The 14303-nt window shown below is 31.2% G+C and overlaps 1 protein-coding gene across 1 annotated transcript in view; it reads right to left on the bottom strand.

The window, feature by feature from the left end:
* Positions 1-6350, bottom strand: part of LOC105618213 (hepatocyte nuclear factor 4-gamma) — a 34577-nt gene extending 28227 nt beyond the window's left edge. Inside the window, exon 1 of the mRNA XM_012199755.1 lies at positions 6257-6350. Coding sequence (XP_012055145.1) covers positions 6257-6350 — 94 coding nt within the window. The remainder of the gene's footprint in view (positions 1-6256) is intronic.
* Between the last annotated feature and the right edge of the window lie 7953 nt (positions 6351-14303).

Raw genomic sequence — 14303 nt, 5'->3', positions numbered from 1 at the left:
TTAATTATTATTACTTACGTCTAACTGTATATATATATATATATAGTATATAAGTATATATATATATATATATATAAAAATTAAATAATATATATTATAGTTACGTACGTACGTACGTACGTAGTATATATATATATATATATATATATATATATATATATATATATATATATATGCATTATTACTAAACAGAGGAAAACAGATAAGTCTTTCCAACGAAATCGTCTCGCTATTTTCGTATCAGATCTGTTACACTTTACAATATCATTGCGACAAGAAATAATTAATACTGATAACAAAAGAATTATTAACGTCAATAGTTAACGTGTACCTAACAGAAAAACACGATTACAAGTGATTGCGGTCATCATGGATGAAAAATATATTCTTTAAGCTTTTTCTTTTTATAAAAAAAGACGTTATTTAACTGCATTAAGATTTTTTTGTTTAATTTATATGCATAATTTAAAATATAAATATATGTAAAAATATTTATGTAAAACTTACAAAGTCTATATTTCATGCCTATTAATTATATGACATTCTTCCTTAACAAAAAAATAAATTATATGACATTCTTTCTTAACAAAAAAATAAATTAAAAAGTCTTATTTTTTCCTTTAATATTTAATAAAAGAGATATTATTATATAAAATTTATCCAACATTGTTCTTTAGACGGACAATACGTGAGTCGTGCATCTTATAATGTGTATGCGAATGAGAATCGCAAACGTTCACAAACGTTTGTCTAAAAAAAACTGGATGTAATGTTCCAGTAAAATTTACATAATAATATTTCTTTTGATAGAATTTTGATTGACCAACAAAAGAAATGGTTTTCTTGACTGTGTTTTTTTAATGACTATTGCAGTAACAGATGCAAATTATGAAACACTTTGTAAAGTACAATAAATAAAAACTAGTGATTTTATTTTGCAATTCCCTCTAGAGAAAAAGTTAGGAATAATTAAATAATTTCCAATTAATTTCTTAAATATTCTTTTAAATATCATCAATTTTACTATTTAAAAAATTTTAAACGGCAATTTGGATGAATACATTATAGAAAAATTTGGTGGATACATTTATTTTAATTTTTCATTTGCATAACATGTACAATAATTTCGGAAATCTTCACAAAACTGTGTTTTGTGACGCGCGAAATATTTGCATTCGGAATAAATGTGTTATTACAGCCGGATTTTTGGAACATGTGGTAAAAAACGCATTTGGTAAACAGATCTGTGGAAGCTTACTGTCGTTAAGAGATAATCCGTCTTTCTTTGAAATACGTCCTTTACATCTTTTGCAATTTAGAGATGCAAGTGAATAACAAGTGTTCCAAACTTGGCAGTCGAGGGAAGTATTTGTAATCTGGCGATAATGGTCTAATCATTAGCGATAGCATGGTGCGAGTTTATCGGCTAGGCTGCTTATCTCTAATAGGTCGAGAAAGAAAAATAAGAAGCTTTTGAAAACAATAGAGGCCGGGAACAATGCAAAAAAGAATTTTATAAGTTATATAATTACATATAAATTAGATATATTATTAATATTTTTTTATTATTAATATTTTTTTTAAATGGAATCATATAAATCTTTTTTTTATGATTTAGTTTCCCTAGCTATTCTGCATATAAAGATATTAAGGTAAAAAAAGCTATAAAAAATATAGTTTACAAAACATTTACACGAACTTAAAATATTTTTTCTATGATAATCCGAAATATTTGATACGATATAAAACGATCTATTTTGTATAACTTCTCTCAAATATTTATCACGCGTAAATGTTTTCATTTCCTATATTCAGATACTCAGATTATAAGGAACGCAGAATCATTAAAATCAATAATATCGAGAAAAATATATAGAAACTTTTATGAACTATACAAGAGTGCTATTTTCTATTGTAATTTACGCATATAAGACTTACAGAATTTTTACTCATTATTTCATCTTTAATTATCTTTGATACACGATTTAATCCAAACATGAGAAAGCATTGTAATTAATTTATTAATTTTCAAGATAATTTTTTTCAAAAATATTATTTATGTAGAAAAAACTACTTCACATTTTTAAATCATCCAAAAACTTACGTTTAAAACTTATTCTATATCTTTAATTTATTTCTTTACGAATAATCATTGCTTTCTCGATAACATTCTTTCAATATTCTATAAACGAATCGGACATACAGGGTGACGCATGAAATTTCATTTAATTATTTCATTAAATTAAAACTATACTCGTAAAGTATCGGTTTTTTTTAATTGTATGACCAAATGCTTTACTAATTCGTAAAAATTATGTATGACACGAGCTGGTAAAGGTAAAAATACACATTTGTAAGATTACGATTGAACTTAAAAAGTTGAACAAAAAAAAAGTTGATTTGAAAACTTGAAAAGTTGAGTTAAAATGAAAATTATATTGTTTTTCGCAGAAATAGTGTAATAGAAACTTGGAGATATTTCCATCTACATCATGCAGGTGTGCTTATCTAAAGATTTATATTGAAAAATATAATCAGACAGAAAGGCGTATTTCCAAGAAGTTTTAAGACAAAACAGTCATATTGAATGTTATCTATTAGAAATAATTTTCCAAGTTTTGGTAATTAATTCTATTTCAGTTCAATATTAATTTTGTTAAAAATAAATATTCTATGCAAAAAGGAAGATTATGGCAATGATGCCCCAATCTGCATTTCACAAACTAGTCACTGAAAAAAATATTAAATTTTAATAAATATTGCTTTGAATAATTTTAATTGAATGTAAATATTTATTAAATGTAAACATATATTTATATTTGGTACAAGACCCATTCATTTAACTAATACAATATATAATAACTAATATATAATTAATAATATATTTTTCAAATTGAATAAATGTTTATTTACTGTAAATAAATAACTTAATTATTAATATTATATATGTTAAAATTTAGTAAATTTTTTTTCAATGTGTATGCATTTTTACCTTCACCCAATTTTGACTCGTGTCACACCTAACAGAATTTCCACGAAGTACAGGATTTGTATTAAACACAGTAGTTTAAATACGAAATAATTAAATAGTATGATATTTCATGTGCCACTCTATATTATAGATTCGATTATCAATGCGCATGGTTTTCAATTGGTAGACTTGTATAATAATTAATATGTAGATACGTGTAACGGTAAAAATGAAAAAATTTCTATTCGCGATATCGTCTCACGTAATATCAGCGGTTTCTTACGTCTACTGTTAGGGCACATTCATTAAGAGTGGAAAAATAAAATCAGGAAAAGCAAAATGCGGAAAAACAGAAGTTGTTGTTTAAGTTAATCGAATATTGCTAACAGTTAATACATACATATACATCTTTCTTTCTCTAGCTTTTCTTTTTTGACTTCTGATTAGGATTTCCATTTGTCCACATTCTTTTTCGCTCTGAGTGTGAATATGCTCTTAGATATAGGTGTGATTAGAAATTAGAATGCGTCAAATCGATGGAGTTGGACAATCTCGACAGTCGTAAAAGCTCTTTCCTCTTTGCTGCGGGTTATCAACTGACCTCTTCGCGGCGCGGTTTGCTTATAACGTTATTAACCACTGATACGACACGCCGAGGATGCAACCTTCGATTTGTCATGCAGTCAAAACGTGTCGCGATTCACTGACAAGCGAAATCCGTTCAAGACGATCCGTCCATGGCCGCCGGATCACTCTCGTCCTCGGACGTCTAAGTTCGCCTGAGAGTACTTAAACGTGAAGTAATTTTTTTTTTCGAAAAAAGAAATGCTTATGTATGTACATATTCTAGCCTTCGTTTAGCACATCTTTGCTGCTAAAAACGCTTTTGTCATTATTAGCATTAGGATAAAAACGCTGAGTCAACCATTATGGTATAAAAAAAGAATAGTTCATAAGATACCGTTTGTTCACGATGAGTATTTCTGATTAAAAGAGGTATAAAAAAAGAAACATGCGCTCGCGAATGCGCTAACAACGAGCACTTCTTCATATTTCCCTATTCATATTTCTTTAGACGTTATCTCACGTAAACATGCTTCTTTGTACGTGATATTCCCGTCGCGCGAATCATGGAAATAACCACGCGCGAGTGCCACGTGCTTCGGCCAAGACGCGCCATCGATGAATTACCGTTAATCAATTGACTTGGTGCAATAAAACAATTATCGCAAATATGATTCGAGCGAAGTATATTATTGCGACGCACTTTGTGTTCCAATCGCACGCGACTCTATTAAAACATATATCAAAAATTATTTATAAAATAATTATTATTTATTATAAAGTTCAAAAAAGTTAAAAAAAGATCTATTTTTAAGCAAAAATCGAGCTCAGAGAATCAATTAATTAAATTAAAAGATTTTCAGACATCTTTATACGATCATAATGAAATTATTTATACTTTCCTGACTTATATAAACAACATTACGCGTAAAGAAATAATATCATCAGTAATTGTAACACAAAAAAACTTGTCGGTCGAATAAATAGTCTCGTACATATATGAATTCATTCCCGCGGATAATAACATCAAATATTATAATATAACACTTAATAGCGACTGCACGCGCGTGAGCGATTCTCTTTTTTATTTTATCATCATGTTTATTAACGAACGAATAAATACTTTAAAGTCATTTCTTCAGAATATGTACATATAATGCAATGTCGTTTACAAAAGTAGTACTTCATTTGGCCATTTTAAAAATCACTCAATCTCTAATTAAATAATAATTGTCATTATCCAAGCAACATAGTTACGTTCAAAATAAACGTTTAAAACTTAATGTTTTTAAAATTATTTAATAAACGTTATAAAAATGTTTATAAGATGTTAATAACGTTTTTATATAAATAGAATTTTTTTACACTTTTAAACAGTGTATAAAACGGTTCGGTTGAATGTTTTTTTTAAATATAAATTGCCTGCTAGTAAATTATATGGCATTATTAATCGACGATCAGTAGTAATTTTCTTGCTTTTATAAAATATCGCGATAATTCTCGCGGATACAATCGATTATATCAAGACGATCGCCATTTTAAAACATAATTTTCATTATTAATGATCAATCTTTGTCCGTTTCATTTAACGTCAGCATTTCCAAGATTATAAACAGATCGTTAAGATCCTTTTTTAAGATGCTGACAATTTACGCGTTACAGTCGATTACTGGACTAGCCGCCATTTTGAAATACTGTCTTCATATCGTTAATCACGAACTTTGAATATCCGCTTGTTTCATTTAGCGTCAACTTTTCTGAGACTTGTCAACAGATCATTAAACATTTTTTTAAGGTGTCGACGATTCATGCAGCGCAATCGATTACGAGACTGGCCGCCATTTTGGTTTACTGCGCAGCCGAGGTCCCTGGGTTATCTACAGCATGACCGACGCGACCTTATCTTGAGCACGGCTTGTTCATCCCGCGCAAATTTTTATGCGCAATCATCAGTACAGAATGTGCTTGTCTGCAATCGATTGCGTAATAGACGTATTCTTCCTTGGCTTCCCGATTTTTGTAGGCGCGCATACCGGCCTTTTTTTTCCCTCCGAGCGATTGTCCTTCGCAATGAGCTATTTGCGGCAATGAAACGAGGCGATATACGGAGAGTTTGCCAAATCATTGCCGCGAAACTCGCGGGAGTATATACTCGGTTTTGAAATTGATCGACAAGATTTGTATATTTTGGGCACGTCCCCAATTTCTGTGAAACGCAGGCTCGGTTTTCATCTCGTTTCGAGACTAAATGTGTTGAGAAAATAAAATTAAACGATATTATTAAATGATAATATTCAATGAGAAAATTATTGTATATATATTCGCTGTAAATAATATTATCAATTTTAAAATAGATTTTTAAAATAGTTGCATGCGCGTATATACGTTCGGATATTCTATATAGATGATAAGCGTAGAGATGAGAAATAAAATATGCTATTTAAAAACTTTCAGATATCTAAAGTTGCAAACATCCCCGTCAGCTAAATCGCAATTAAACTCAGACAGAACAAAAAGTCATGTTGTGACATCAAAATAATATCAAAATAGCTCTCCAAAATTATATTAAATATTATATTAAAAAATTATATATATATCGTCCTTTCGATCAGTGACGATTCATTTTAATATCATTTTAGCATTATCATTTGTTCTGCTTGGGAATCGTTCGCCATAGATGACTGTTCATTACACCACAGATCCATTCGTGGAAGTACTCACCACCGTTCGAAGGGGAACAAAGCGACGGATGTCCGCCCCTGATGATCACGCTGTCCTTGACAACCACCAGTTCCTGGATGTCGTGGCCCTCCATGTCAAGGTCGGAATCGCCCCCACCACTTGCCTCGCTGCATCAACTGTCAAGGTTGATAAAGATCGATATAAAGGTCGTGCGGATATCTCGAATACCGTTCAGGATCGGAACTGTCCGTCAATACGAATCGCGAATCACAGCGCCCACTGGCGCGCGCTGAAGTTAGGCGCGAACGCGCGCCCAGCTGACGCGCTTGGCGCTTCACACGCGTAGGGGGTTGGGCCGTACTTCGCGCCTCACTTCGTGCCGCTCGCTCTCTCTCACCGGTGCGGCTACCGTCCCGACTATTTTGGAAATATCGCGTGTGTTACCGCGGCACAACCGCGTCTCCGCGCTATCTGCGACCCGTCGTTTAATCATCATGCTTTCGGTGAGATTAGAAAACAAGCACCACGAGCGGAAGGGATGAGAAGCAGCAAATCGAAGCGTGATTTAAACACGCCTCGATCGATCTTGCGCGCGCGCGTACACACCCGGCAATATCGATCGATCGTGCGCAGTTGCGCACGTATCAGATTAATTCAATTCCACACAAGTAGAATTTGAAGAAGGTACAAACCGCGATAAAACCTAAATTTGGAAGATAATTCTTGCAATTGATAACGATTTGAGCTTTCGATAAGAACGATTGCAATGTTATATAAATAAAATTCCCCCCCCCTCCCTCTCTCTCTCTTTGACGAGTATAAACAGGTAGCAACAGAGAGGACGCGATCTAAACAAGTTAAAATTAAAACGTCTAAAATAGTCAAGATATAAATACGAATCGACTCGCAATTTATCTAGAAAGTTTTGTAACGCTTCGTACTCTTCGTAATAAATACGTAATATTTGACTGCACTGAAATTAGAGATCCATATAACGTCCATACTGAACGTGGTAGATAAAAAAATATTTTGAAAATCAATATCATCTGAGTTTCTTCGATTTTAAAGGTAGCTTTATTCGCAAACATATTATACATTAAATCAATCTTAATAGGAATTAGTTTATCAAATATAGGAATCGTCCAAGTTTTATCGAGATTAAATTTTGTCAAGATAAGAAGAGCAATGAAATTAATTTAGATAAGAAGAGCAAGGAAAAGTGAATAGATTACGTCTCTTTTTTTGTTTTGTTCTCTTGTTATTCTGTTTGACAATTTAAAATCAATCGAGAAACTAGTTTGTTCTCTTCGATTGCTAAAACATCATTAGTTTTCGACTATACTTATATCACCGACATTGTACAGATAAATTGTACAGATAAAAGTTAATAAATATTATTTGTGTTTTGTTGTATAAAATTATATGAATTACCGACTAATTTGTGGACAGTAATCTGAACACACACAGGCATCTGATTTTTTGTTTCTACACTTATCAGTAATCTCATTCAAACATTGCATATTTTCGAATATTTTTCAAAAATTTTTTTTAAACCTTTTAACAATAAAAAATAAGGAAATTAAAAATTTTTTTAAAAAGTTGATGCTGAGATATTAACAATATTCTTTTATTTTAAAAAATTATGTGTTTAAAAACAAGAAAATAAAAGACTTAAAATATGTTTAGAAATTTTATATAATAAAAATAGTTTTAAGTATCAAATTCCATTTAATAATATTTACTAACTTAATCAAGCCTCAAGAATTCGCGATATCATCATGTGATTCTTGTTATTTTTACGAAACAAAAATACAAATTCCCGATATAAAGCAACGCCCATGCGGAGGCGTATTCACAAAGAACAGAAAGCAGCTCGTTATTTAAAAAAAATCATTGAAGAACGAGTATGCAATGAACGCAGCTATGCGTTTCTATTGTTATAATCCTGGTCATGTAAAGAGGATTAAATATCACCGTGAATAATTGTCGTCGGGAGACAACTCTAGAAACTACAATAGTGACTAAAATGAAACGAACACTTTCAAAAGCGGTTGACATTTTCGAACTGAGAGATATTTCGAAACGGATCTGAGATAAAATGCTAAATAATTCAATATGTAATCAATTTAAATCTATTTAATAACTTACCGCTCAATTTTCTTTCTTTTCAATGAATGGAGTAATTCTCATCGAAACGTCCGGACCTTCTTTCATTGATTTCAAATGACAGAAAAGTCTTATAGTCTTAATTAATTCAAATTTTCCTGGGAATTTAAAAATCTTTTTATACTGATTCTACAAAGCTTAATTTGAAAGCAAAAACAATAGCAACAAAGAATAATAGATTTTAATTAATCAAAAACCGTGTATTTGAAAATCTGTTATTCTCTATTTTTTTTACAATACCTTTACGCTTTTCAATTATATCTCAGATTTTACTTTTAACAACTTCCAATATGACAAAATGATTCCAAAATGACTCCAAAATGTGTAACTAAAGAAACTTAATTATTTTCAATTCATTTAGGATCGATTATTCCACCTTTTGAAGGAAAATTTTACCCGTTAGGTAAATCTGGCAATCCGCGCATTGCCGCGTGATTGGCTAATCTTGCTACTTACCCAATAAGTAAAATTTAACAAAAGGTGGAACAACCAGGCCTTAATTATTTACAATTAATTTTAACGTTATATTAATGTTGTCGCGACTTATTGTTTTACTTGAGTTCGCGGTATCGTGTTATGCATGTACTGTTGCAGCGTTTTTATCATATAATATTTGCGCAATGCCAACATTATAACAGCACTGTCATTAAAAATCTCGAAGGATATAATATACTTAAAAGAAAATAAATCCGGTACTTCCTGATACCTTATCTACCCTCATTCTCTGATATATCACACGCTGCGTATAATATAATACGAAATTACATAATATCGACATAGAAATGCACGGCCTCTAAAAAGCCTTAGTAATAAAAAATAAACTAAAATAAAAATAAAAATAAATCAAAATTAAAGCTAGAGAGAAAGAGAGAGAGAGAGAGAGAGAGAGAGAGAGAAGAAAAGAGAAGAAAGAATTCTAACCTGATTGGACCGATCGACGATCGCGGCGCCCTCTTCGTCCGTCTGTCTGTCCGTCTTGCCAAGTGCCACGCGCACCGTTCTAGCGTTCTCACTCACAATTCACAATCAGTCAGCGACGGCGCCCGGCGCAAGTGACACCTCTTGTGCGTTGTGTCGGGGACGCGCGCGCGCGCTCGCCATGCTGACTATTCTCTCGGCATACGATATCCTTCTGCTCCTTTCTGTCGCTTCCTTCGCGCGAAATCGCCTCTTCCAATTCGCTCGCTCAATTCGGCTCCCTCGCGCGCAACGGACGCGTAAACGGAAGACGCGATTGCGCGCATGCGCTCGCATCTGCTCCCTGCGGACGACGTAACGATACGCGAACAACTCTCAAAGTCCGCCCGGCCGGAAAGCGCCGGATCTACTACGGACGGTGCGAACTGCCGCGAGATCGCGGCGCGCACTGCCGCGTCGCGTAGCGTCGCGCGCCCCGCGCGACGCCGATGTTTTCTTCCTTTTTTTTTTCTCTAACGTGTGCTGAGCATCAACGAAGATACACGTGGCGGAACACACGCGCGGAATCGTTTCGCGAAAATCGCCGTCAAGGCGACAATCCCCAAGCAGAATAATTGTCACACAATAACGTGAAAATGAATAGTAAATAATTGAAAAGTGACATTTTAAGTGATAACTTTATAGTTATTTTGATAACTTACGTTCTATTTGCGTCTTTCGATGACAAATTGCCTCTTCCGCGACGTCTCTACCGGAATTCGAATCGCTCGGGATTTGTAATCATCGCACATCGAAATACGTACGCTGATGATCTTAGGCACGTTATTAACGATTATCGTTCGTGGCCGAATAAGGCGAGTTGTAATATTTAAACATTACTTGGGCTACATTTCAAAACGTTCTCTTCCAGGTAGAACACATGATTGAATCATGATGTCACAAGGTGTCATAATGTCATTTGACATCTATTTAAAAGTAAACTTATAAGTGACAAATAAACTCATGGTGTCTTTATGATATTATTATGATTTAATTCTGTGTTCTCTATTTGAGCTGCAAGTAAAAATTTCTCCGGAAAGAATGTCTTCAAATGTAGTTCTTAATAAGAATACACATGTCTTGATTACGTCTCTTCGTTGGTTGCTTCTGTTTAACTCACGATAACGAGGAAAAAAAATGTTATACTGTTTAAAATTCTATTATACTATCGATGAACAATGTTTTTTCATGTATTGTGCAAAAACAAATGTAATGATTATCATGAATATTATTATATCATGCATTAGATTTAATAGATTATATCATGAATTAGATTTAATAGATATGATAGTTTTATATATATGAAAGAGCAACGATCGTTCTTTTATCACGGAAAGAAAATGTCTGCGTTATTACGCGTATCATATAAGATTTGTCAATCAAATCTATCATAAAGATATGGATTCAATTCGAGATAATAAATCGAAGAGACGGCCAATATAACTGTTATCAAAATGGTATCAAAATAGTTTCAAAATAATTATTAAAAATCATTTTTCAATCTATTTTAGTTCACTTTCCAATTTATTTTAGTTCAAAAATTATTTTAATGTTATCAATCGTAACTTATCGTTCTGCTTGGGAAATTAAAAGACCGAGAAGAACTTATTTTTCTATATATATATATGTATATATATATATATATATGTGCGCGCGCGCATGTGTGTGTGTGTGTGTGTGTGTGTGTGTGTGTGTGTGTGTGTATGTGTGTGTAATAGTCTTATATTTTATATATAATAGAAATACAATTATTTTATAGTTGAAAAAACTACAAAATAAAATAGGTATGTTAAAATAGAAATATTGACGAAGATTTCCATATTCCAGAGAAATTTATAGCTGAATATTGTTGCATTTTTAATGCTGCTGCAATATTAATATTACTGGAATAATTTTTGCTATATTTAAATAGAATAAAATCGTAATAAGATCAAAACAATATTAGATATCATTTTAGAAAAAAATTTTAACGTTTAATTTTAACGTAAAATTTTATGTTCGATACATTTTTGATGATAATTTTGTGATCTTGACATAGTAATGATTTTTAAATAATTTTTTAAAAAACATTGTTAAAAAAAATCATAAATCATATCATAAAATCATAAAATCATCATCAAGAATATGTCGATTAACATCATTATTGATTTTTTCTAAAATGACTGCTAATTCTTGATTTTCTATGATTTGGATTCTACTTGTATACAGGACGATAAGAATTAATGGAAATATTTCATGGAATGCATTAAATCTACTGAATTTTTCTTAAAAATTGGAAGGCACTCGGAAGAGATTCATCGAAGTCATTCGACGTATTTATATCATATGACGCGAATATGCAATCGATCGTTTATCGATCGCATTATAAATCGTGCAATCATAACTAATTGCGAGATCGATAAGTTAAGCGCTGCAGGTGCATGCTCACCTTATTACATCACTGTCACTCGTCTTTATCTCAGGCCCATCGAGTACACGTGTCGTCATATGAGAAACATGTTCCTGATTAATAAACGTGGAAAGAGAGAGAGAGAAAGAGAGATCGAGATCGAGAGAAAGAGGGAAGAAGAGGGAGTTAGACTTAGCGATCAGTATTGCGAATAAAAATAAAAAACCAAAAGAGGACTGCCTTGAATCAATATATAATTATCTGCGCATTTTCTCGGATCGGATATTAAAGGACTCGGATAGATATTACATATCTATAAGCATGCGACGGGATTGCTTACGTCACCGCGAGCTCGTTAAGTATGCAAGCCGCGGTCGATCGTCGATCTCGGCGATCTCGACACTGCAAAGATCTCTTTTCTTCGAGCGTATTCACGCGCAAATATAGTTCGAATTCTTACGCAATCTTCCGGTGTTGCAACACCTGGGAATTGTTAATAGGAAGGAAATCATGACATTCCACGACCCAGCAAACGAGAATGGATTGAAATGAATTGAAATGGATTCAGATTTTCAGAAATATTGAGTCACGAGTATTAAAATGAATGCTTTCCAATTCTGAATGCATTTTTCTTCATTTATAAGAATTGCATGAAGTATATCTCTATGCCTTTCAATCTAAAAATAATATTAATTTTTTCTGTGCATTGTGAATACTATTCAATTCAAAATTTTGAATAGGAAATGCAGTTTTTCAATCCAATTGCATCCAATTGAATCCAATTGAATCCAGTTAAATAAAAAAAAAGTATTCGCTATATAAAACATTCGGATAGAAAAAAATTTCAATTCATTTTAATCCATTTCTCGTTTGCTGGAAACTGCGTGATTTATAGAATTTCTTTTCTTGTTTTTTTTTTTCTACTGATCTTGTTTTGCACCTGGGAATCGGTTGTGTATCCTGAAATAAAATGAAAATGAGAAAAAATGAACAAATTTATTAGAATACTTATAAGAAATCTATTGCATTATTTGCACTTTTTGTACTATCTCTACAGGATCTTCGCTTCTTTTCTCCCTCTTTAATAGCCGAATGTATATTTATTTCATTTTAAATGTAAAATTCTTGGATATTTCAAGCAATGCGAACACATCCTAATTTCATTGGTCAACATCTAATGAATTTGTTCACTTTTGTCATTTTTATGTACCTTGTTTCAAAATATACAATCAATTTCTTGATTTAATCGTAACTCAATTTTCCGTCACGAAAGTCAAAATTTTAATATTCAAGATTATTAATTTATCTTTGATACTTTAGAATTATTTAATTGGAATAGATTTCAATCGGAATGATTTAATTATTTTCTAGATTTTTAATGTGCATTTTATAGGAAAATACGGAATAATTCCAATTGAAATCCATTCTAATTAAATAATTGGAATAATACGTGTTGATGCGAGATTATGTTGAAGTGAAAATCACTAAAAAATGTAATAGTTATCGAATATTATCGAAGTTTGATAAAGAATGTAGGTTTTCATTTTCTTTCTTTTTTTTTAATCATGCTTAGTTCAAAAGTTACGAGACGCTTGAACATCATACTAGAGAACGTTTAAAAAATTTCAAGTTGAAAAAGATCGTAACGACTTATAAAATCGCAAGGAAAAAAAAACGGTGGAGTTCATCGGGGTTAGTGGCTAATCGACATAGAACCGGACATAAGATGTGATATAATCATGATCATGATGTAATCACGATATTTTCTAGCTGTTTATATATCACATAAATATCTGCAAATGTCACCTGCTGTCGCGATGATAATTAATTTTCTCAATAACAGATTAACCAGGGATAAATGATTCGCAGACTGATTGATACTGATTCCCAGACAGCACAGAATATTTATGATAAATATTTATTGATATTCATTTTTTGAAATGTTATATAGATTTTTCATACATATTTTATATAAAACTTTATTCGAAATATTATTAAAATAAAGACTAAATATTTTACGTAATATTTATGATAAATATAAATAAATATAAATAAAAATAAATAAATATTTCTAATAAATATTTTTTACTTGGATTATAATGTCTCATTAAGTATTTCATAGCATTTATACTATAACATTTACAATAAATATTTCATAATATTTATAATAAATATTTATGAGCTGTGCAATCTAAGACCACAAAAATATTTATAAAATATTTAAAATAAATCTTACAAATATTTTTAAATATTTTGTAAATATTTTATAAACATTGTGTGCTATCTAGGTTGATATTTAGATGAAATATAAAAACACAATGCAATACAATCAAGATGACATCAGAATTTGCTTCAGGAAAAATCATAATAATATCGATATATTTTACGTTGATTTTGTAATCAATTCTTAATATGACAATAATATTTAAGTAATTTGTTTAATTGAAATAAAAAATCATTATCAAAAATTTATTACAAAACCAATCGTCAAAAATAAATGATATATATATATATTGTGGTATATATATATATATATATATATGTATATATATTATATATATATATATATATATA

This window comes from Atta cephalotes (assembly GCF_000143395.1).
Source record: "Atta cephalotes unplaced genomic scaffold scaffold00016, whole genome shotgun sequence".
Classification (NCBI taxonomy): Eukaryota; Metazoa; Arthropoda; class Insecta; order Hymenoptera; family Formicidae; genus Atta; species Atta cephalotes.
Note: the sequence above shows the minus strand (reverse complement) of the source record. Positions and strands in the feature narration are given on the sequence as shown.